We start from the raw sequence: 26,046 nt of genomic DNA, 5'->3' as shown, positions 1-26,046 counted from the left end.
TGTTGGAGATAGTCACTGCCTGGCACTTGTGTAATGTGAATATTGCTTGCCACTTAGAGAGTGAATGCTGACCTGGTCTTACTGCATTTGGACAAGACCTGCTTCAGTATCTGAAGAATTGCAGGTGGTGCTGAACATTGTGCAATTATCAGTGAACATCCTCACTTCTGACCTTATAATGAAGGAAGTTCATTGATGAGCAGATGAAGATGGTTGTGCCCAGGACACTGCCCTGCGGAACTCCTGCAGAGATGTCCTGGAGGTGAGATGATTGACCTCCAACCACCACAACCTTCCTTTTTCGCAGGTGTAATTTCAACCAGTGGAGAGTTTTCCCCATGATTCCCATTGACTTCAATTTTGTTGGGGTTCCTTGATGCCACATTCGGTCAAATGGCTGCCTTTATGCCAAGATGTCACCTCACCTCTTAAGTCCTGCTCTTTTGTCCAAGTTTGGATCAAGGCTGTAATGAGGTCAGCAGCTGAGTGGCATTGTGAAACCCAAACTGAGCATTAGTAAATAGACAACACCTCCCAGCCTTTGCCGATGATCAATAGTAGATTGGTGGGGGTAATTGGCTGAATTGGATTTGGCCTGCTTTTTGTGGACAGGATGTACCTGGGCCATTTTCCACAGTGTTGGGTAGATGGATGTATTGTAGCTGTTTTTCCAATACCAAACCTCATCTACTACTCACCATCCTTTTTCCTCTTCCTTCATATATGATATTGCTTAATATATCATCTCCTCCTATGCTGCATGTATTTGAGAATATATTTTTCTTATATCCACACATTTCCTATTGCACCCTACTTCTATAAAACAAATACCCACTATGTACAATACTACAGAAGGTGTGCTTATCCATGTCTTAAAAATTGAGAGTGTTGCGAAATACTCCAGATTCCGCCTTTTGTGTAAAGCATCAACGGATCAGATATGAACTAGGAATACAATTAAAGTTTATTTATTAGTGTCTCAAATAGTCTTACATTAACACTGCAGTGAAGTTACTGTGAAAATCTCTGAGTCGCCACACTCCAGCAACACAATCCTCCTGGCCAGCCAAATTCCATCCACTTACCTTCACCTTGGCCTGTTAATTTCATTAGGCCCTTAAAACCAACCTGCTTCATGGCAGCCAGGGTAATAAACAAGGGGATGTGACCTCCCTGCATTCATGGGAATTGCATCACCCTGTGGCCTCTTGGGACTTTTCTCATTGCGGGTTCCAACCAGCTCCAGCCACTGGAGGTTTGAGCACGTCAGTGCATTTTAGAGTCATAGAGGTTTACAGCACGGAACAGGCCCTTTGGCTCAACTTGTCCATGCTGCCCCTTTTTTTAACCCCTAAGTTAGTCCCAATTGCCCGTGTTTGGCCCATATCCCTCTATACCCATCTTATCCATGTAACTGTATAAACACTTTTTAAAAGACAAAATTGTACCCGCCTCTACTACCACCTCTGGCAGCTTGTTCCAGATACTTACCACCCTCTGGGTGACAAAATTGTACCTCTGGACACTTTTGTATCTCTTCCCTCTCACCTTAAACCTATGCCCTCTAGTTTTAGACTCCCCTACCTTTGCGAGAAGATATTGACCTTCTAGCTGATCTATGCCCCTCATTATTTTATAGATCTCTATAAGATCACCCCTAAGCCTCCTACGCTCCAGAGAAAAAAGTCCCAATCTATCCAGCCTCTCCTTATAACTCAAACCATCAAGTCCCGGAAGCATCCTATTAAATCTTTTCTGTACTCTTTCCAGTTTAATAATATCTTTTCTATAATAGGATGACCAAAACTGTACACAGTATTCCAAGTGTGGCCTTACCAATGTCTTGTACAACTTCAACAAGACGTCCCAACTCCTGTATTCAATGTTCTGACCAATGAAACCAAGCATGCCAAATGCCTTCTTCACCACTCTGTCCATCTGTGACTCCACTTTCAAGGAGCTATGAACCTGTACTCCTAGATCTCTTTGTTCTCTAACTCTCCCCAACGCCCTACCATTAACAGAGTAAGTCCTGCCCTGGTTCGATCTACCAAAATGCATCACCTCGCATTTATCTAAATTAAACTCCATCTGCCATTTGTCAGCCCACTGGCCCAATTGATCAAGATCCCATTGCAATCCTAGATAGCCTTCTTCACAGTCCACTATGCCATCAATCTTGGTGTCATCTGCAAACTTACTAATCACGCCTCCTAAATTCTCATCCAAATCATTAAGCTAAATGACAAATAACATGGGCCCAGCACTGATCCCTGAGGCACACTGCTGGTCACAGGCTTCCAGTTTAAAAAACAACCCTCTGCAACCACCCTCTGGCTTCTGTCGTCAAGCCAATTTTGTATCCATTTGGCTACCTCACCCTGGATCTCGTGAGATTTAAGCTGTTGTAATGCCAGCGGGCCCCAGAGCTTTCTGCTGCTAGTAGAAAGTTATGACCCAAAACGTTAGGAAACAAAAGCGCAAATATGTGTGCCATACAGGATGAATCCCATATGTGAGTGGAGGAAAATAAAAGTCTAAAGCTTCAATATACTGGATGATAATTAAAAAGAGGACGCAGCCAGAAGGCACTTTAAATTGCATTATAGGCACATTTAATAAAAAGGAAAGTCAAGCTTTATATAAGATACTGGCAAGTTCACAATGGCAGCTTTAATCCCAAATCTTAATAACATTAGTTCAGTCCCTGCTGGTCCCAATTCTGGGCACCACAGATTAGGAATGATGTGAAATCTTTGGAAAACGTACAGGAGAGATTTACTGGAATGCTTTCAGGGAAAAGGAATTTAATTGACTGGAAAATCTATGGGCGAAATCTTACTGAAAGTGGCAGAGTGCTGGGTCTGGAGTGGAAAATGGAGTGTTTTGCGTTGATGGCGCTGACATGTTTTCGGGCCGGATCTAACGGCTCATTAGTATAAATTTCTATTCCCACATTCCAGCGGCGCATTCCCTCTGGTTCGCCCGCCGAGTAACAACTTAACTGCTGGAGGCACTGGAGGGCTCCATGTAAACGACTCCCCAGCACTTGTTCCGGAGCAAATACAGGGGACGGCAGCCAAAGTCATCTCAGGCAAAAGGGTGTCAGCAAGCCACCTCAACCTCAGCTGTGGATCCTGGGGAGACACCTAGACGTAGTGTGAGGATGAGGAAGATTAAGAAACTGTAGGCACTTAGTGTACCTGGGTGAATATAGGCCCTGTCGCAGTAAGGTCACCATTTGGTTCTGAATGTTTGTCAATAAATTTCACTTTGTTCACCCACAGAGCCTCCACCCTCTCTGTTTGTGCCACCACGCTCACCTGGCACCTCATTCCTGTGGAGTGTGAGAGTGGCAGTGCTATGTCCCTCCCACCCTCTTGCCAGCCCCTATTAAGGAAGGGCACTCCCTCAGCTGTGAAATGGACAGGAACCCAGAAAGGAGGACATGGGGAGCGCTGCCTGCATACCAACCCTCACAACCCCTTTAGAGCAAGAGGTGCCCCAACATGAAGGGAAGGTACAACCTGCAGGTGATTCCCTCCTGAACCCTCTCCCGCAAATGGCGATCCTGGGACTCCCACCCCCCTCCCTGTGTTGAACCTATCCGTGTCCCCCGAGTCCTCTCTGGTGCCTCCTGAGCAGTGCACACTGTGGAAGGTGCTGGCTGCCTGAGCACTCACCTCCGAAATCCCCCTCAGAGGTGAAGGCGCCAGGTTCACGCTTATGTAGAGTTGTTGCAAATGGTGCCAATGTAACATCACGCCGGTATCCGCTGAAAACTCTGTGTTGGCTCAATATTCGGAGAGAGTGGTCGTTAATGGCATGCTAATGTATTAAAATGAGCTTTCTGTGGTCCCGCGCTGTGTTTCACAATATTCAGCCGGCGAGGTACTGGAAAGATCGGAACTCGGAAACTTGTCGGCATGAGTAGCGCCCTCCGGATTTTGAGCCTTCGCCGGCAGACAGAGAGGGCGAGCTCAGTGTTTTCTCCTTGGAGCAGAGAAGACTGAGGGGAGATTTGACAGAGGTGTTTAAAACCATGAACTGTTTAGATAAGAGTAAATAAATAAAAAGTTTTCAGTGGCTAAGCAGATTTATAATGAAAGGCCGTAGGGACAGAGGTGATACGCAACAACTGGTTATGATTTGGAATGCACTCCCTAAAACAATGAGGGACAAAAATCCAATAGCAGAATTCAAAAGGGAATTGGATAAACAGTTGAAGGAGATAAAACTACGGGGCTAAAGGTAAAACCCGTGGGAGAGGCACTAACCGGATTGCTCTTAGAAAGAGCTGGTGCAAACTCAATGGGCCCAATGTTGATAAGTTCATGAGATATAGGAGCAGAATTAGGCTATTCGGACCATCGAGTCTGCGCCGCCATTCGATCATGGCTGATATGTTCCTCATTTCCTGCCTTGTCCCTATAACCCTTCAACCCCATTACCAATTAAAAATCTGCCTAACTCCTCCTTAAATTTATTCACTGTTCCAGCATCCTCTGCTCTTTGGAGTATGATGGTCATGGCTATTTTCTGTCTTGTACCACTCTATGCTTCTTCTAATAACTCGTGTATCGTTGATGGAAGTTCAATGAAAATGTAGGATGTCATTTTTTGCCATTTATACTCTTTTTGTAGGGGTTTCACTGAGACACTGTGGCAAATCCAGGCAACTTTGTGCAAACTGTGCACCACCTATAGTATGAATATTGGTGTCAAGGAAGGGGTACAGTGAAGGTTCACTGAATCGACTCCAAATATTAGAGTAATAAAGAAAGGTTTGACATTTTCATTTTTCTGGGGCAGGAGAAGTTGAAGAGAAATGTAATGTAATTTTGCAAAGCTATAAAAGGCTCGGAGAGGCTAACTATAATGTGGGAACCTTTTGTGGGTTAATGGATCAAAAACAATGGGAGTACGAGCTGAGAACAACTATTTAAAGAATGGTGGAAGAAATTAGAAAAAGGTTTTTCACACCGAGAATTATTGTAACATGGAACACTTTAATGCCAGTGACTATTGGGACAGTTACAATGATTTAATTGGGATGAGCAAATAAAGAATATATAGGGGGAATAGCAGTGGAGCATACAACACCAGTCCAGTAACAGCATCAGTGCAATGAGACACAGTGGTCCCCTTCTGTGTTGATATTTCTATTATTTCACTAGCAGGGGCGACACGGTGGCACAGTGGTTAGCACTGCTGCCTCACAGTGCCAGGGACCCAGGTTCGATTCCGGCCTCGGGTGACTGACTGTGTGGGGTTTGCACATTCTTCCCGTGTCTGCATGGGTTTCCTCCGGGTGCTCCAGTTTCCTCCCACAGTCCAAAGATGTGTGGGTTAGGTTGATTGGCCATGCTAAATTGCCCCTTAATGTCAGGGAGATTAGTAGGGTAAATGTGTGGGGTTGCGGGAATAGGTCCAGGGTGGGATTGTGGTCGGTACAGACTTGATGGGCTGAATGGCCTCCTTCTCTATTTAGGGATTCTTCTATTCTATGAAAGCTCAGAGCATTGATTCCCTGCAGAGCACCCAGACCAGATCAGATACAGCCAAGTATTTCTGGGAGGTACAAACTACATCTCTTGTAATCCAGATGGATTATTAACTGGACATTTTAAGTACTAATTTTCCATTTTGTGTGATTTACATTGTTGGATTTGAATTATTGGGCAATTAAAAATATTTTGGCTTGGGAATTTTTTTGAATCATCGGAACGCAGGCAAGGGTTCTAATTGAAGTTAGAGAATGGCTCATGCAGCCCTGTTATTTACAGACAAGAACCAGACATCACAGCCCACTTGGACTCTGCTGTGAATGATGAACACTTGGGAAAGGTGGCAGAGAGCAGTCCGTGCTGAAGGAATCATAACCCAGCAAGCGTTCAGTGCCTTCAGGAGTAATGTCTGATGGCCGGGTGGGGGGCAATTCAAACATTTCATCAAGCATATGAATTCACAATGCTCATACCTTTTAAGTTGTTAGTGTCAGAAAGGTTTAAAATATCCATACTCGCTAAAATATACAGGCTGCTGCGCATGTAAAAGCTTACATAACAGCATGTACCTATTTATTTTGCATGACCTGGAATATCTAATTTAATCAGTTCTTAGAAACTGCATGTCGACAAATAGTAATGGAACTAGAATCTCCTTAGTACTTGAGCCAGATTAAAGATTCAATCTTATTGTGCTTCTGCAAAATAAAGTTCAATTTAGAGTTCTAAAATTCTATCAACTAGTAATGCAAACGTAAGCTGATTTAAAAAAAACACGAAATGCTACTTAAATATTCTAAAAGATGTATACTTCTCAGCTCCCAAGAATCTTACAATATGGTAAAATTGTAATCACTTCAATTGAAATGTGGGCTTTAATTTTGTGCGTACAGCAACTCATTTCCCAGCATTATGTATTGGGTGGGATCACTGAAAATTCAAAGTTCATATGAGGTAATGGTAAATCTAGGGATATTTTATATTCACAAGTGGAAATTGTACATGTAGGGTCAGCTAATGTTCTCTGGTATCACTGAACTTGGGAAGATTTGCTTTTCTAAATTCCAAAACCCAATGTTTCTCATTGCAAAATGGACGGTGCGACCACTAAGATTTTTTTCCTGACTTCCCAGCAGGTTGAGCCAAAGAATGGACTTTGTGATATCCCGGCACTACATTGAGTGGAGCCAGGGAAAAGTCCCAGCAGCTGATTTTGTGTAGGCTTCTGTCGCTAAACTCTTCCTGCCTCTCATGAAAAAAGCAATGATCTGGATTTATTTTTCTTCTTCCCAATTTTCTGCCCTTCTGTTTTCCCCTGCAGGTAAATAACTTGTGGAGTAAACGCTGATTTAAATGACTAAACATTTTGTCGGAATCTATTTTCTTTCTCTCTTAAATGAAATATGTACCGATGCGCAATCAAATGAATTAGGAGCAGGAATAGGCCATTTGGTCCATTGAGCCTGTTCCACCATTTGATAAGATCTGATCGTGGATTCAAATCTAACAAAGAACAAAGAAAATTACAGCACAGGAACAGGCCCTTCAGCCCTCCAAGCCTGCACCGACCATGCTGCCCGACTGAACTCAAACTCCCTACTCTTCCAGGGAACATATCTCTCAATTCCCATTCTATTCATGTATTTGTCAAGACGCTCCTTAGAAGTCACTATCGTATCTGCTTCCACTTCCTCCCCCGGCAGTGAATTCCAGGCACCCACCACCCTTTGTGTGAAAAATTTGCCTTGTACATCTCCTTTAAACCTTGCCCCTCGAACCTTAAATCTATGCCTCTTAGTAGTTGACTCTTCCACCCTGGGGAAAAGCTTCTGACTATCTACTCTGTCCATGCCACTCTTGTAGACTTCTATCAGGTCGCCCCTCAACCTCCATCGTGCCAATGAAAACAAAACCAAGTTTCTCCAACCTCTCCTCATAACTAATGCCCTCCATACCAGGCAACATCCTGGTAAATCTTTGATTTGATTTATTGTCACATTTATTTATTGCGGCACAGTGACACAGTGGTTAGCACTGCTGCCTCACAGCACCAGGGACCCGGGTTCGATTCCCGGCTTGGGTCACTGTCTGTGTGGAGTTTGCATGTTCTCCCCGTGTCTGCGTGGGCTTCTTCTGGGTGCTCCGGTTTCCTCCCACAGACCAAAGATGTGTGGGTTAGGTAGATTGGCCATGCTAAATTGCCCCTGAATGTCAGGGGGACGAGCCAGGGTAAATACATGGGGTTATGGGGAGAGGGCCTGGGTGGGATTATGGTTGGTGTAGAATCGATGGGCCGAATGACCTCCTTCTGCACTGTGAGGTTCTATCATTCTATGATTGGGATACAGTGAAAAGTATTGTTTCTTGCGCGCTATACAGTCAAAGCATACCACTCATAGAGTGCATAGGGGAGAAGGAAAGGAGAGGGTGCAGAATGTAGTGTTATAGTCATGTAGTGTAGAGAAACTTAATATCAGGTAGGTCCATTCAAATGTTTGATGGCAGCAGGGAAGAAGCTGTTCTTGATTTGGTATGTAATCTCAGACTTTTGTATCTTTTTCCTGACGGAAGAAAATGGAAGAGAGTAGATCCAGGGTGTGTGGAGTCCTTGATTATGCTGGCTGCTTCTCCGAGCCAGCAGGAAGTGTAGATGGAATCAACGGATGGGAGGCTGGTTTGTGTGATGGACTGGGTTACGTTCACAACCCTTTGTAGTTTGTTGCGGTCTTGGACAGAGCAGGAGTCATACTGAGCTGTGATACATCCGGAAAAGATGCTTTCTATATTACATCAGAAGAATTGGAGAGTCGTAGCAGGCGTGCCGAATTTCCTTAGCCTCCGGAGAAAATAGAGGCTTGATGGGCTTTCTTAACTATAGCGTCAGCTTGGAGGGATCAGGACAGGTTGTTGGTGAGCTGGACACCTAGAAACTTGAAGCTCTTGACCATTTCCACTTCATCCCCGTTGATGTAGACAGAGGCATGTCCTCCACTATGCTTCCAAAAGTCGATGACTATCTCCTTCATTTTACTGACGTTGAGGGAAAGATTATTGTCGTTGCACCATTTCACCAGATTCTCTCTCACTTTCCTGTACTCCATCTCGCCATTGTTGGAGATCTGGTGTCATCATCAAACTTGAAAATCGAATTGGAGCGAGTTCTTGTCTACGCTTATACCCTTGACTCCCTTGTCAATTAAGAATTTATCGAACTCAGCCTTAAACGTATTCAATGCCCCTGCCTCCACTGCTCTGGGGAAGAGAGTTTCACATACCAATGAGCCTGAGGGAGAAAGTGAAGACGGTCTGTGCCCACCCGCTACGATTCCTGTGGTCGGTGGGATGGGAAAATTCCGCCCAATGTCTCCTTATTTCCATCATAAATGGGATACCCTTTATCTGTGCTGCCTCTCTCTAGTCTCTCCCACAAGGGGGGACATTCTATCAGCATCCACCCTGTCAGGTCTCCTCAGGATCTTGTATGTTTCAATAGGATCACCTCTCATTTTCCTAAACTCCAATAGATACAGGCCCAACCTGTCCAACCTTTCACATTTTACATTTATGTGGGGCAGCACGGTGGCACAGTGGTTACCACTGCTGCCACACAGCGCCAGGGAGCTGGACTCGATTCCTGGCTTGGGTCACTGTCTGTGCAGAGTCTGCACGTTCTCCCTGTGTCTGCGTGGGTTTCCTCTGGGTGCTCTGGTTTCCTCCCACAGTCCAAAGATGAGTGGGTTAGGATTGTCCATGCTAAATTGCCCCTTAATGTCAGGGGGATTAGCAGGGTAAACATGTGCTGTTACAGGGATAGGGACTGGGTGGGATTGTCGTTGGTGCAGACTCAATGGGCCGAATGGCCGCCTTCTGTACTGTAGGGATTCAATATTATGTCGGATTTTACAGCAGAGAAACTGGCCATTCAGCCCAAATAGTCTAGTAAGCTGTTTGGTAACAGGTGAACCTGAGAATGTTTATACTTGGGTTAAATACATGGTCATAGAGTAAAATTAATCTTGAGTAATAGCCCTAAATGGGTGGAATTCCATTACTACCTATTATATGCTCAACTTGATAGTCAGTTGTATTGGAGGCACTATATCAAGTGGGGAGTAGAGGGGTGAGAAACTTGATACCACTTAGGACAAATTTCCATCGCAGTGTCTCCAATTCTCTTACCTCAAGCCTGGGGAACATATTTCCTTAACACATTGGAAGATGGTCATTTGGTAGCAGTGAACTTGAGTATTGCTGAAAAAGGGACTTTCCTATTGAAGCTTTTCATCTTGCACTCATCAGGACAATTTGCAAGAATACCAAATGGAAAGGGAATAACAATTTATACAATAATAAAAGCAGAAGATGCTGGATAAACTCAGCAGGGCTGACAGCATCCATTGACAGAGGAACAGATTTAGTGGGTGAGATTCTCTGACCTCTCCTCAGCATTTGTTTTGGTGGCAGAAGGCAGCATTCCATTATCTTGTGGCAGGATCTTTCATTCCCACTACTGTCAATGAGAATTCCCATTGAAACCGCCCCATGTCACCGGGAAACCTGTGGCAGGGTGTGTGCCGCCAGCGTGACCCAAGAATCCTGCCGGCTTGAGCGACCGGAGAACTTCAGCCAACATTTCAAGTCCATGTGACCCTTCTCCAAAACTGTCATATGGACTTGAAATGTTAACTTTGGGCGGGATTCTCCGGCCGTGCATGCCCCAAGATCAGAAATTCCTGCCCAAGCTCAGTGGACCTTTAAATGATCCACCCAATTTTCTGTCTCACCCGCTATGATTCCCGCGAGGTGGGAGAATTTTGGCCTTTGTTTCTCTCTCCACTGATGCTGCCAGACCTGCCGAGTTTATCCAGCATTTTCTGTTTTTATTTCAGAAATCCAGCATGCGCAGTATTTTACTTTCATTTAACAATTTATAACATATGAGAAAGAGTGCTGATTGTTTGGCAAGCGGACTCTGGGGCAGCACGGTGGAGCAGTGGTTAGCACTGCTGCCTCACAGCTCCAGGGATCTGGGTTCAATTCCTGGCTTGGGCCACTGTCTGTGCCGAGTCTGCATTTTCTCCCCGTGTCTGCGTGAGTTTCCTCCGGGTGCTCCGGTTTCCTCCCAGAGTCCGAAAGATGTGCTGGATAGGTACATTGTGCATGCTAAATTCTCCCTCAGTGTACCCAAAGAGGTGCCGGAGTGTGGCGACTAGGGAATTTTCACAGTAACTTCATTGCAGTGTTAATGTAAGCCTACTTGTCTAATAAATAAACTTCAAACCTTCTAATTGGTAGAGGCATTGTATTGGAGAATGCACCAGTAGATGGTAACTGACAGTCACCACATAACCATCTAAGATCAGTTCATTTGCGGAGTCCAGTGTGTGACTTTTGCATTGCCCTCATTGATACGCCTCGGTAGCCACAGCTCATGGAGCATTAATTGGATGACCCTTCAAGGAAATTCTTTCCTGAATGCAATTTCTCTTAAAATTATAGAGCAATAAGTGCCAATCACGAGACAAGAAAAGGCTGTTGAAAAATTAATAAAAAGCAGTTAAGGATCATTCTTCCAACATTTTACAACTTTTTCTTTAAATTATGACATTTCCTAATTGTGTAAAATGTTGCCGAAAAAATTCTGTACATTGCTAGCAAATGTAAAACATCAGGAACAAAGAGATGTTTACAATTAATTCCATTTAAAAACCGACTATTCAATGTTATACAATATTATCTGAAGAGGACTAACCAGTAACAGGGCTAATTCATACTGTGCCTCTTGGAAATACAGAGGCATAAATAGGTAGGTAGGTAGGATTAAGGAAAACCCTAAGGTGTTCTATAAATATGCGAAGAGTAAAAGGATGAGACGTGAAGGAATAGGGCCTATAAAAGGTGAAGGCGGGAAAGTCTGTACGGAACCAGTAGAAATGGCAGAGGTGCTTAATGAGTATTTTGCCTCGGTTTTCACAGAGGAGAAGGACATGGGTGGATGTACTGCGGGCTTGCGGTGGACTGAAAAGATTGAGTATGTGGACTTTAACAAAGAGGTTGTGCTGGAATCTTTGAGTGGCATCAAGATAGATAAGTCGCCGGGTCCGGATGGGATGTACCCCAGGTTACTGTGGGAGACGAGGGAAGAGATTGCAGAGTCTCTGGCGATGATCTTTGCGTCGTCGATGGAGACGGGAGAGGTGCCGGAGGATTGGAGGATTGCGGATGTGGTTCCTAGTTTCAAGAAGGGGAATAGGGATAGCCCAGGAAATGACCAACCGGTGAGTCTAACCTCAGTGGTTAGTAAGCTGATGGAGGAGATCCTGAGGGACAAGATTTATGAGCATTTGGAGAGGTTTAGTATGCTCAAGAATACTCAGCACGGATTGTCAAAGGCAAATCGTGTCTTACGAGCCTGGTGGAGTTCTTCGAAAATGTGACTAAACACATTGACGAAGGGAAAGCGGTAGATGTGGTTTATATGGAGTTTAGCAAGGCGTTCGATAAGGTCCCCCATGCAAGGCTTCTAGAAAAAGTGAGAGGGCATGGAATCCAAGGGGCTGCTGCCTGTGGATTCAGAACTGGCTTGCCCAAAGGAGGCAGAGAGTGGGTATAGATGGGTCTTTTTCTAAATGGAGGTCGGACACCAGTGGTGTGCCCCAGGGATCTGTTCTGGGACCCTTGCTGTTTGTCATTTTCATAAATGACCTGGATGAGGAAGTGGAGGGATGGGTTGGTAAGTTTGCCGATGACACAAAGGTTGGTGGGGTTGTGGATAGTCTGGAGGGATGTCAGAAGTTACAGAGGGACATAGATAGGATGCAAGACTGGGCGGAGAAGTGGCAGATGGACTTCAACCCAGATAAATGCGTAGTGGTCCATTTTGGCAGGTCAAATGGGATGAAGGAGTATAATATAAAGGGAAAGACTTTTAGTACTGTAGAGGATCAGAAGGACCTTGGCGTCCGGGTCCATAGGACTCTAAAATCGGCCCCGCAGGTGGAGGAGGTGGTTAAGAAGGCGTATGGTGTGCTGGCCTTTATCAATCGAGGGATTGAGTTTAGGAGTCCGGGGATAATGATGCAGCTATATAAGACCCTCGTCAGACCCCACTTGGAGTACTGTGCTCAGTTCTGGTCGCCTCATTACAGGAAGGATGTGGAAAAGATTGAAAGGGTACAGAGGAGATTTACAAGGATGTTGCCTGGATTGAGTGGCATGCTTTATGAGGATAGGCTGAGGGAGCTCGGTCCTTTCTTCTTGGAGAGACGTAGGATGAGAGGAGACCTAATAGAGGTATATAAGATGTTGAGAGGCATAGATCGGGTGGACTCTCAACGGCTTTTTCCCAGGGTGGAACTGGCTGCTACGAGAGGACACAGGTTTAAGGTGCTGGGGGGTAGGTACAGGGGAAATGTTAGGGGGAAGTTTTTCACACAGAGGGTGGTGGGCGAGTGGAATCGGCTGCCGTCAGGGGTGGTGGAGGCAAACTCAATAGGGTCTTTTAAGAGACTCCTGGATGAGTACATGGGACTTAATAGGATGGAGGGTGATAGGTAGGCCTAAAAGGTAGGGATATGTTCGGCACAACTTGTGGGGCCGAAGGGCCTGTTTTGTGCTGTTCTATGTTTCTATAAACGTTTATGGCACCAAAAGAGGCCATTTGGCCCATTGTATTCATGCCAGCTGAGAGGAGCTATCCAGCCTGGGCCCACTTTCCAGCTTTTGGTTTGCAGCCCTGTCAGTTACGGCATCTCAAATATATTTGCAAATGGTTTTCTTTAAATGCGATGAGTATTTCTGCCTCCCCACCCTTTGGAAGAAAAAAAAACTCTCTCAACTCCACACAAATCTTACTGCTAATTACGTTAAATCTATGCCACCTGGTTATTTAACCCTCTGCTAAGAGAAATAGGATCCTTCCTATCCATTCTATCTCAGACACTCATAATTTAATAACCTCAATTAAATCTCCCCTTAGCTTCCTCAGTTCGAAAGATAACAATCCCAGCCAATCCAATCTTTCCTATAGCTAAAATACCCCAACTCTTGACAACATCCTCATAAATGTCATCTATACCCTCTCTAGTGTGATCACATCGTTCCAGTATTGTGGTGACCAGAAATGAATGAAGTCTGCTCTCTGGCCTGTGTTTTATACTGTTCCAGGATAATCTCCCTGCTCATATGTACCATGCTTTGGCTAGTAGGAATTTCAAGAACAGTTCTTGTCAGCATTTGTTTCCCGTCCTTAATTACCCTTGAGAAACTGGTGGTGAGCTGCCTTCTTGAATGACTGCAGTCCATGTGGAGTAGGTATACCCACAGTGCTGTTAAAAAAGGAATTTCAGGATTTTTACCAAAGGACAGTGAAGGAATGGGTGATGGTGCATAATGAGGTTTGGCTGAGAGTTCAGACATTTTTAAAAGGATTTTATGAGCGAGTTTATTGCACCGATGCAGTGAAATTTTGACTTTGCTTGATTTACATCTCCATCAGGGTATAATAAGTAAGTTCTTTCTCTGATCCATTTTGCCGTTGTTTCAGTGCTTATTTGTACGAGGTTAGGAGACACCAAGTCCTTAAAGCCACTGCTATTGACACCTTAATGACTTGTTTCATTGATACTTTTATAGGGTTGCTGGAACACTGGTTTCTTCTCAAAGATTATGAATGGGTGTTTTCTTTCAATGCAGTTTCACACATGCCATTGCTATTATAGGATACATTAGTTCTGTTCATAGTATATACTCGGGGAATGGGCATGAAGGGTATGAGGGATTATTGTCGTGGGTGGTGGGCATGAGCTGGCATTGAGCTGGCAGGGAAGTACCAAAATAGCATGGGGAATGTGGGAGTGATGGGCTATGGAGCATCAGGGCCAGAGAGCCAAAAGTGTAAGCATATAACTGTGACAATGTCCCAGTGAACTACAGCAGTTCTTTTAACCGGCCCATCTTGGCATTCATAAAACAGTTCAGGTTCACTTGATTCATCAGAGGAGCAGATCTGATGGTCTTGTCTTATGAAGAAAGGTTGAACAAGTTGGACCTATACTCATTAGAGTTCAGAAAACTGAGAGGAGATCTTATCGGACTACGTGTGATCCTGGGGGCCTTGGTGGGGTGGATACTGGGAGAATGTTTAGTTCTGTGGGGGAGAATAGAATTGGGGAACATAGTTTAAGAACAAGAGGTCCCTTTTAAATAGGGATCATTTCTTTTCTTTCAGAGGGTCCTTTGTTTTTGAAATGCTTTTCCCCAGAGAGCAGTGGAGACTGGGTTACTGAATTTACTCAAGTCTGAGTTAGATGGATTGAAAGTTAAGGGAGTCAAGGGGTTTGGGAAGGAGCCAACAGGAAAATGTCACAGTCAGATCTGCCATTGTGTGGATGATGGGGCGGGCAGAAAGGGCAGAATGGCCTACTCCTGCTCCTAAGTCCCATGTTCCTATTGAGCAGATGGAAGGAGGAAGAACAGGAAGACAGGTCTGAGGTCAGGCATGTTTAAAGAGAAGGGCCTTTAAGAGGTTTCTGAAGGCAGGAAGGAAAATAACAATAAAGGATACCGAGGGAGGGAGTTCAAGACGGCCATGACATTGCAGCTGAACAAATGGCTGCCAGTGGTGGAACCTAGAGAGCAAAGAAGGAAGCTAGTGTTAGAGGGGTGGATTGTATGCCAAATAATATACAATGGGAAACTATGGACAGAAGGAGGAAGCGAGTGTGCAGAAGGATTTAAAGATGATATTAACTTTCTTAAATTAAATTGCTTCAGGGAAACCTGAAGCCTGGTAAGGACAGGGGTCATGGGGAACGCAGGTCTTTACTGTGCGGGTAAGACAGTTCTATGTAATTTGAGTTTACAGTGGGTGGGAAGACTGGCAAGGAGAGTGTTGGAGAAATTCAGCCTCAATAATAAAGATGTAGATTACAGCAGCAGAGGAGGTCAAAGAACAAAGAACAGTACAACATCTCTTGGTACTCAAGAGATGGCTCCAAGTTATATTTTCTTTTGGAAGTACCTTATCTAATAAACAATATCAGTTAGCATGATATTTATCTTCCATTGAGCAAGTCAGTAAATAATCAGTCAGAAATACTGTGAACTGTGCTCTAATTCAGATTGAATTGATAGATTGTAAGGTGGATTTTCCAAGCCCTTACCCATGGTGATGTTCCTGCACCTTAATGAATACACTGCTAGCAGAGTAGGTATACCCAGGCAAGGACAGAGAAAATCTACTTCCTGTGGGTGGGATTTTACAGCCTTACTTGTCCCGAAACTGTAAAATCCTGCCCGAGGTCAACGATTGTCCGCCCCTTGCCCGCTCCAATTCCCGTGGCGGGTGGGGCGGTAAAATTCCGGCCTATATCTCAAACCACGAAAACTTTAGTTGCTGTACACGTGTGACACAGAAATCTGTCAAATAATTATTTAAATTAATCTCTTCTATTTGGCATTACAAGCCAGAGTTAAACAGGGCTCTGAGGGTCAAATATAAAAAATACAAAATGGTATCTCAATTGTGACTTATACCCTTGATGCCATACTGTTTTTAGTTTTGTTGTTGTATAATATTGCTTCACTTTTGATCTTCAAAGACATTTTTTTAAGCTGACAAAATAAATGCAAAATTCTGCAGATGCTGGAAATCTGAAACAAAAACAGAAAAGGTTGACAAGGTTCAGCGAGTCTGACAGCATCTGTGGTGAGAGAAACAGAGGGTGGGGTTCTCCAGCAACTCGCCCCCCCAAGACTGGAATCTCCTGCCCGAGCTCAACTGATCTTTAAATGGTCTGTCGAATTTTCTGTCTCGCCCGTTATAATTCCCATGATGGGCGGCGAGACAGGAAAATTTCAGTCAGAGTTAATGTTTCGAGTCTGGATGTCTCTTCTTCAGAGCTGAAATTAGGATTATTCTGACATTAGGAGGAAAGGAAAATGCTAGTCCAGGGAAAGTTGAGGTAAGTTGGGGCCCCTTGGAGGGAGGTCACTGGGTTAGACTGATCCCAGGACATGGAGTGTGTGGGGGAGGGGAGATGCCATTCCTGGATTGCCTGAATAGGATTTGTCCAGAGTAAGAGGCACAGACTGGGATGAACTTGCTATTTAAAATCACCATGGCTTCTCTCTTCAATAAGAAGTCTCACAACACCAGGTTAAAGTCCAACAGGTTTATTTGGTAGCAAATACCATAAGCTTTCGGAGCGCTGCCCCTTCGTCAGATGGAGTGAAAATCTGTTCTCCAACAGTGCACAGAGACACAACATCAAGTTACAGAATACTAATTAGAATGCAAATCTCTACAGCCAGCCAGCAACCAGTAGTGAATATTTCTAAAACTAAAGCTCTGAAGAAGTCATATGGACTCGAAGCATTAACTCCGTTTCACTCTCCACAGATGCTGCCAGACCTGTTAAGTTTATCCAGCATTTTCTGTGAATATTTCTAGTTTAGTTCTGGTCTGAAGCTGTTTGTTGTCAATTTTAAAGCTGAACTTGATAGATCCTTATCAACAAAAGGTATTAAAGAATATGGGACAAGGACAGGCATATGGAGCAGGATTATTAGGCCGCAATGTGGTGCAGAGGTAGGCAGGCATGAAAATCCACACCATTGGCCAGTGTGCCTGTTTGCCAGCTCCGTCTAACTTCAGGGCCATTTTCCTAAAGGCGGATTGGGGCGTTTGAGTGTTGGGAAGCCAATTGATGGTAGTTAAAAAGCCTATCAATGATTATTGTCAGAGGCTGACTGGGAAATTTTAGTCAGCCTCTGGGCCTCCCATGGCATCAGGGACTAGGTCAGCTGCCTGGAAGCAGACCAGGGGCCAGAGCTTTGAGGCCCTCCCCTCCACAAACTGCTGAAGTCATTTTTAAATTTAACAGTTTAAAAAGTTAGAGAGTGGGTGTCTCAGAATGGAGGCTCTCTCCCTTTCTCTGGAACTTCATGCTGCTGCTCCTTTAGTGTTGTAGGTCCACCATCATTGAGAGCCCTCCTGCTGCCATTAATTTGTCCTCTGGCCACTGATTGGCCAGTTCATGGAAAATCACTGCTGGGTGACTGTTTCGTACATAGTTTGTGACCCTCATTTGAACTGAACACAGGAGTCCTGATCCAAAGGGTAAAACCCTGTGCATGGAATTAGGTCGCAGTGAGCTATTATCTCATTGAGTGGGGAAACAGGATTGAGGGGCTGAATGGCCCACTTCTGTTCCAATTTCATTATTGTTGTTGGACAGTTCAATCAACTGGGCAGTGCTTTCATTAACTATGTCATGAAGCAACTGATTACCTTTCCATGTGCACTGAGCCAGAGCTCCCTTCTATGACAAGATCCATCTCTATAATCCAGCACACAACTGGAGAAGGATGTTTTCGGCATTTGAGTCAGTTTTATTAATTGCCAGATATATTTTTGTTAAAGGGTGCTTTTGAAATTTTGCATAATTTTGGTTAAATCTGAGTGTCATCAAAACACCTTTTTGCTCTGATATTTCATGGCACCAGCAGAAGGCATAATGATTAATGTTGTAATATTCTGTTTGTTGTGCAGCATTACTTTACTATAAATTTTGGCCATGAAGGATATAAACCCCTGGAGCTCCGGATTGAAGAAGAGGCTGACTGTGAAACATGGGTGGATGCTATTCAACAGGCCAGGTACAACCACTTCTATTTGGTATATTTGAATCTATGAACAGCCCTCAGGGTGGCAATAATTTGCATTTATCATCATGACTTTTAAAAACATCTCAGAATATTTTGCAGGGCAGGAGATGGATAATGAACTGATAAATTTCAGGAGGGAAAGCAAATGAATGGTTGTAGGATGGATTTTTGGAGGTTTCTAAAGGCTCGGAGGAAATCATTTCAGGAGAAAATCCTGAAAATCCAATGGTAGTGATTGAAAAATCAGCTGGTTAAGTGAAGAGAGTCAAGAATATGGTGACATAGACATGGTAGTAGGAGGGAACAACATACATTTGTGACTAGAAAATTTTACTCAGAATAGAGTAAAATTGGGCGGCATGATGGCACAGTGGTTAGCACTGCTGCCTCACAGCGCCAGGGACCCGGGTTCAATTCCTGGCTTGGGTCATTATCTGTGTGGAGTTTGCACGTTCTCCCTGAGTCTATGTTTTTTTTTAACTGGTCGGTGCAACATCGTGGGCCGAAGGGCCTGTTCTGCGCTGTAATGTTCTATGTTCTATGTTCTATGTTCTATGTAAGTTTCCTCTGGGTGCTCCAGTTTCCCCCCACAGTCCAAAGATGTGCGAGTTAGGTGGATTGGCCATGCTAAATTGCCCTTTAGTGTCAGGGGGACTAGCTAAGTTAAATGCATGGGGATTTGGGAATAGGGCTTGGGTAGAATTGTGATCGGTGCAGACTCGAGGCCGTATGACCTCCTTCTGCACTGTAGGATTCTGTGAAGATGAAAGAAGTAGGATCCTGGAAGGATTTGAAGGTCATGCTATGGATCTGGAAGTTACTTTGCAATGGAACAGGGAACTAATGGAATTTCACAAGCGTAGGGTATGACAAGAGTGTGGGAAGTTGGTGAGGGACAAAGCACCTCCTGAGGAATTTTGGATTGGTGGAAGTTTGTAAAGAGTGGAGTATGGATGCTGAAAAAAGTTTTAAAATTACAACACAATGGATTAGAATTTCAGCAAGAGTGCGGCAGAAGTTATGGTGCAGTTTGGTAATATTATTTTCCTATCTAACATCTTGATCACCTAACTCAATCTAAAAAATGCTTTTATCAAAACTTGGAAAATCAATGAAATGCGTAAAAGCACTATAGCTTCTTCTGAGTGAACCAGAATGAGTGTCGTTGTGTGGAAGATGTTCTATGGTGATTTTGCTTGTCAAAATAGATATAAGTATTATGTCTCATGAAAATAACTCAAGGTTTAAGTTGTGAAAAAGATAGATAATGCATTTTACAGTGCATATCGCATTCTCAGGTCAAACTGAAGTGTTCTGTAACCAATTAATTATTTTTAAAGTGCGGCCACTATTGTAGGCAAATGCAAACTACCACAAATTGCAATTATTACATTTTATTAGATTTTGTTGGCATTGGTTGTGGGAGGAATGTTGGCCAGAAGAACAGGAGAACTCATACACTTTTTAATCTCTGCTGGGTCTCTCTTTCAGGGTCACTTATGAGTTTTGCATCTCCCTTTCCCTGCTCTGAATTTTCCCACAGATTCTCACCCCCTGCCAACCAGGTTTAAATTCCCCTTAGCAGCATGAGCAAATCTTCTTGCGAAAATATTCATCCATGTTCAGGTGTAGACTGTCTGGCTTGTACAGGTCCCACCATCCCCAGAACCAGTCCCAATGCCTCAGAAATCTGATGTCCTCCCTTTCACACCAGCTTTCCAGCTACATCTTCAATCACTCAATTCTCCTATTTCTACACGCACTTGCACATGGGATTGGGAATAATCCTGAGATTGCTGCTTTAGGGGTCCTGCAATCAGGGTCATGTTTGTGGCACCACAGGCAGCTCTGCTGTACAGGAGGTGAAGTAGAAGAAAGGAAGAGCATTGTGATCGGGGGTCCATTAGTTAAGGCAACAGGCAGGGGTTTCTGTGGCCGGAGGTGTAACTCCAGGATGGTATGTTGCCTCTCTGGTGTCAGGGTCAGGGATGTCAGGAAAGGAGGGTGATCAACCGGAGGTTATGCTCCATGTTGGAAACAATGAAAGATAGGAAAGGGGTTGAAGTCCTGAAAGCAGATTTCAGGGAGCTAGGAAAGAGATTGAAAAGCATCATTGTTTGAGATCCCACCCACTATGGCGGTGTCATCAGCAAACTTGAAAATCGAGTTGGAGGGGAATTTGGCCACACAGTCATAGGCATCCATGAGCGTGGATTAATCACCAGCGTCGTCGGATGGATTGTATCCCAGGCTGTTAAAGGAAACCAGGGAGGATATAACAGATGCTCTGAAGGTCATTTTCCAATCCTCACTAGGTTCAGGTGAGATACCGGAGGATTGGAGGTCTGTGAATAATGTACCATTATTTCGAAAAGCCTGGAAGAGATAGGCCATAAAATTATTGGCTGGTCTATCTGACTTTGGTGGTGGGCAAATTATTGGAATCCATGCTAAGAGACAGGATAAGCTGTTGCTTAGAAAGGCACAGATTGATCAGGGATAGTGAGCATTGTTTTATTAGGTGAAAATGATATCTCACTAATTTAATCAAATATTCTGAGAGAGTAACAAGGAGGATTGATGAGGGTAGTGCAGTGGATGCAGCCTACATGGATTTCAGTGAGGTATTTGACAAGGTCCCACATGGCAGACTGGTCAGAAAAGTGAAAGCCCATGCTATACCAGGGAAGGTGGTGAACTGGATCCGAAATTGGATCCTTGACAGGAAACAAAGGGTAATGGTTGATGGATGTTTTTGTGAATGGAAGGTGGTTCCAGTGGTGTTCCACAGAGCTCAGTATTGGAGACCTTGTTGTTTATTGTATATATTAATGAGTTAGACTTACATGTGGGAAGCGTGATTGGGAAATTTGCAGATGACACCAAAATTGGCTCTGTTGTTGATGGTGAAGAGGATAGCTGTTGTCTCTAGAAGGATGGCCAATGGTTTAGTTGAATTGGTAGAAAAGTGGCAAATGGAATTCAAGCCAGAAAAATGTGAGTTAATGCATTTGGGGAGGGCAAACAAAGCAAGGAAATCCACAGTTGAGGATATGTTGAGGAAGTGAGAGACCTTGGATTATATGTTCATAGGTTACTGAGGTTGGCAGGTGGATAAGGCAGTAAAGAAAGCATATGGAATGTTTTCCTTTATTGGACGAGGTATTGGATACAAAAGCAGGAATGTGATGCTGGAATTGCATAAAACACTGGTTAGGCCACAGCTGGAGTTTTGTTTAGAGTTCTGGTTGCCACATTACCGGAAGGACATAATTGCTCTGGAGCGAGTACAGAGGAGATTTACAGAAATGTTGCCATGGTTTGAAAATTGCCACTATGAGAGGTTGGATAGGTTAGGATTGTTTTCCTTAGAACAGAGGAGGCTAAAGGGTGACCTAATTGAGGTGCACAAAATTATGAGAGGCTGAAACAGGGTAGACAGGAAAGACGACCTGTTTCCCCTGGCTGAGGGGTCAGTTATTAGGGGGCATAGATTTAAAGTGATTGGTAGAAGGATCAGCGGGAACTGTGGGTGATGGGTGTCTGGAATTTACTGCCTGAATTGGTGATTGAGGCTGCAATACTCAACTCATTTAAAAGGTACCTGGATCTACACCTGAAGTCCTGTAACCTGGTCAAGAAGAAGAAGGAGGCACATGACGTGCATAGGCATCTGGGATCAAGTGAATTCCTTGAAGAGTATAGGGGGTGTAGGAGTAGAGTTAAGAGAGAAATCAGGAGGGCAAAAAGGGGATACGAGATTGTTTTGGCAGATAAGGCAAAGGAAAATCCAAAGAGCTTCTACAAATACATTAAGGTCAAAAGAGTAACTGGGGAGAGAGTAGGGCCACTTAAGGATCAACAAGGTCATCTATGTGCGGATCCACAAGAAATGGGTGAGATCCTAAATGAATATTTCTCATCAGTATTTACTGTTGAGAAAAGCATGGATGTTTGGGAGCTCGGAGAAATAAATAGTGATGTCTTGAGGAGTGTACATATTACAGAGAAGGAGGTGCTGGAAGTCTTAAAGCGCATCAAGGTAGATAAATCTCCAGGATCTGATGAAGTGTATCCCAGGACATTGTGGGAGGCTAGGGAGGAAATTGCAGGTCTCCTAGCAGAGATATTTGAATCATCGATAGTCACAGGTGAGGTGTCTGAAGATTGGAGGGTGGCAAATGTTGTGTCTTTGTTTAAAAAGGGCTGCAGGGAAAAGCCTGGGAACTTCAGGCCAGTGAGCCTCACATCTGTGTTGGGTAAGTTGTTGGAAGGCATTTTGAGGGACAGAATCTACAGGCATTTAGAGATGCAAGAACTGATTAGAAACAGTCAACGTGGCTTTGAATGGAAAATCATGTCTCACAAATTTGATTGAGTTTTTTGAAGGGGTAACCGAAAAGGTAGATGAGGGCAGTGCAGTTGAAGTTGTCTACATGGACTTTAGCAAGGCCTTTGACAAGGTACCGCATGGTAAGTTGTTGCATAAGGTTAAATCTCACAGGATCCAGGTTGAGGTATCTAAATGGATACAAAATTGGCTTGATGACAGAAGCCAGAGGCTGGTTGTAGAGGGTTGTTTTTCAAACTGGAGGCCAGTGACCAGCGGTGTGCCTCAGAGATCGGTGTTGGGTCCACTGTTATTTGTCATTTATATTAATAATTTGGATGAGAATATAGGAGGCATGGTTAGTAAGTTTGCAGATGACACCAAGATTGATGGCACAGTGGACAGTGAAGAAGGTTATCTCGAATTGTGACAAGATCTTGATCAATTGGGCCAGTGGGCTGATGAATGGCAGATGGAGTTTAATTTAGATAAATGTGAGGTGATGCATTTTGGTAGATTGAACCAGGGCAGGACTTACTCAGTTAATGGTAGGGCGTTGGGGAGAGTTACAGAACAAAGAGATCCAGGAGTACAGGTTCATAGCTCCTTGAAAGTGGAGTCACAGGTGGACAGAGTGGTGAAGAAGGCATTCAGCATGCTTGGTTTCATCGGTCAGAACATTAAATATAGGAGCTGGGACGTTTTGTTGAAGTTGTACAAGACATTGGTAAGGCCACACTTGGAATAATGAGTACAATTCTGGTCACCCTATTATAGAAAGGATATTATTCAACTAGAAAGAGTGCAGAAAAGATTTACCAGGATGCGACCGGGACTTGATGTTTTGAGTTATAAGGAGAGGCTGGATAGATTGGGACTTTTTTCCCTGGAGCGTAGGAGGCTGAGGGGTGATCTTATACAGGTCTATAAAATAATGAGGGGCACAGATCAGCTAGATAGTCAATATCTTTTCCCAGCGGTAGGGGAGTCAAAAACTAGAGGGCATAGGTTTAAGGGGAGTGGGGAAAGATACAAAAGTGTCCAGAGGGGCAATTTGTTCACAAATGGTAAGTATCTGGAACAAGCTGCCAGAGGTAGTAGTAGAGGCGGGTACAATTTTGTCTTTTAGAAAGCGTTTAGATAGTTACATGGGTACAATGGGTATTGAGGGATATGGGCCAAATGCGGGCAATTGGGACAAGCTTAGGGGTTTAAAAAAAAGGGTGGCATGGACAAGTTGGGCCGAAGGGCCTGTTTCCATGCTATAAACCTCTATGACTCTATGCCTCTATAAACCTGCAAGGCTACAGACCAGGTGTTGGAAAGTGGGATTAAAATGTGTGGCTAGTTTTTTTTTCAGCTGTCGCAGAATGGCCTCATTCTGTGCCGCGACTTTTCTATGGTTCTACGGTTAAATGAATTTAATGCACTGCTTTAATTTTCTACACTTTCCAATATTCTTTTTACTGTGCCATTAATGTGAAATTATAGTACAGTGCAGTAAATATTGTTCAAACAAATCCCTCACAAAGCTTAATTTAGAGAATGAGAAACCTGTCTCCTGCCTTATTTTGGCAGAGTAGCAAAAGCTCAGTCACAATGTCCTGTTTGCAATTCTCATTCCCCATACAATTAGGTGGTCTAACTCTGTCCCAGGAAACAAGTCTGAGATGTTTTAACTCCAAGGGTCTCTTCGGTTTACATGAGACTGTTTCCCACCACTTGGGGACACCCAGCTACTGTGCCAGCACTGTATCCAGTGGGTCAGTCAGAGGACTGCTTAAAGTCTGCATGTTCCTGTTAAAGTAAGGTTGGTTTCCCTTCTGCAAGATTTTGCTTCTGGAGTGGTGGAGCAAGAGCTATTCAGCATGAATTCCAGACAGACCTCCCCAGAGGTTCTGCTGGAAGAGGTCAGGCTGGAGGAGAAGATTCTCATTCCAGCCTGTGGGAGGAAGATCCCAAAGAGCCAAGTGGAACAGGCATGGAGCAAGATTGCAGAGGTTACCAGCACCAGGGACATAAACGCTCAAACCTGAATGCAGTGCAAGCAGAAATTTGACCTTCCAAATGTCAAGTTTAAAGTTTATTTATTAGTGTCACAAGTAGGCTTACATTAACACTGCAATGAAGTTACTGTAAAAATCCCCTAGTCACCACACTCTGGTGCCTGGTTGGGTACACTAAGGGTGGGGCTGAAGTGTTGGTCCTGATATTTAGAGGGTTGGGTGTTTGAAGTAAGGTGAAGGAGTTACGGATGGGCAACCCAAAAGTATAGGTTTCCTGAGCATATGGAAGCTTTTGACGACAAGATGCCTTTTGAATGCTTTCTCCAGCCTGTCAGCCAGCTGGATTGACAGGCTAGCTGCCCATCAGGGTGGAAAAGGTTGCAACAGGAAGAACAGCTGAGGAGCCAAAGATGTACCTGTCAGGCCGACTGGCCATGCCCTGTTGCTCAGGAAACCTGTACTTTTGGGTTGCCCATCCGTAACTCCTTCTCCTTAGTTCAAACGCGCAACCCTCTAAGTATCAGGGCCAATGCTTCAGCTTGGTAAGCCTCTGCGCACATCAGTATTAAAGCTCTTTTTGGAGTTAGTTATGACTCAGGATGTGGCTTCTGGATTTTAAACGGATGAGTATCCATCTAAATTTTCCATACCTTAGTGCTTTGGTTTAATTCATTGATAAGTGTCCAGAATCAGTTGTCAAGTTGACCAGTTTGTGTATTTGTGAAATAACATTAAAATTCATTGAAATTCTACAGCATTGCAGTTTAGCTGTCTTCCTTTGTTGATGCTCTCTCTTGCTGTATTTTCTGACTATTTGGCTAAGAGGAAACGAGGCCAAAACCTACTGGTTATATATAATGTGTATATATATATATATATATCCGCATTTTAAATCTTGTCAATTCAAAATTGGGTCCATACCAATTCTGAATATATAATTTGTTGCAATTAGAGTAATTATTACCCTTGGTTGATGTAGTGTCTGCAAGGCAGGCAAAAGATTACTGAATTATGGTGGAGACATTCTGTTCGCAGAAACTGCTGTGAAACTGCTGGAAATAAAAACAGTGGTATTAAAAAAGACAAAATTATGATACATTTTGGGTTAAAATTGGGCTCATTATTGCCTGTTTTTTGAATAATACCCCAAAGTGCCAAACATGGCATGCTCCGATATTTGTGAGGTAAATCACATGGGATGTCATGCACAGGTGTTGGTGTGTACGTAGTAAACACCCTCTGGAAATAAGTAAAGCAGAAAGGTTGTGGTATCAATCAGTGCGCTGTACTGGTTTGAGTCAGCGGTACCATTTGGCAACTCAGTGCCCAGCTAATGCCCTCACTCAACTCTACACAGCTGAACAGCATGAAGGACACTCCCCTGCCAACATGATTTAGAGGGATCATCAGCTACTTACAGGTCTTTTGTGGATTGATTTCAATTGGTTTTTGCTACAATTCTACGAAAGTCTACTGCTTTTCAAGTTGCCAAAGTCTGCAGGGAGAGTTGTGGCAGGTTCTGACTTCAGATTTT

The 26,046-nt window shown here is 43.9% G+C and overlaps 1 protein-coding gene across 1 annotated transcript in view; it reads left to right on the top strand.

Moving 5' to 3' along the window:
* LOC144495328 (ras-specific guanine nucleotide-releasing factor 2-like) overlaps window positions 1-26,046 on the top strand; it is a 206,754-nt gene that overhangs the window by 18,901 nt on the left and 161,807 nt on the right. Inside the window, exon 2 of the mRNA XM_078215430.1 lies at window positions 18,061-18,167. Coding sequence (XP_078071556.1) covers window positions 18,061-18,167 — 107 coding nt within the window. The remainder of the gene's footprint in view (window positions 1-18,060; window positions 18,168-26,046) is intronic.

The sequence above is a fragment of the Mustelus asterias genome, chromosome 6, assembly GCF_964213995.1.
Source record: "Mustelus asterias chromosome 6, sMusAst1.hap1.1, whole genome shotgun sequence".
NCBI lineage: Eukaryota > Metazoa > Chordata > Chondrichthyes > Carcharhiniformes > Triakidae > Mustelus > Mustelus asterias.
The sequence above is the reverse complement of the archived record's forward strand: the minus strand, read 5'-3'. Positions and strand labels throughout refer to the sequence as shown.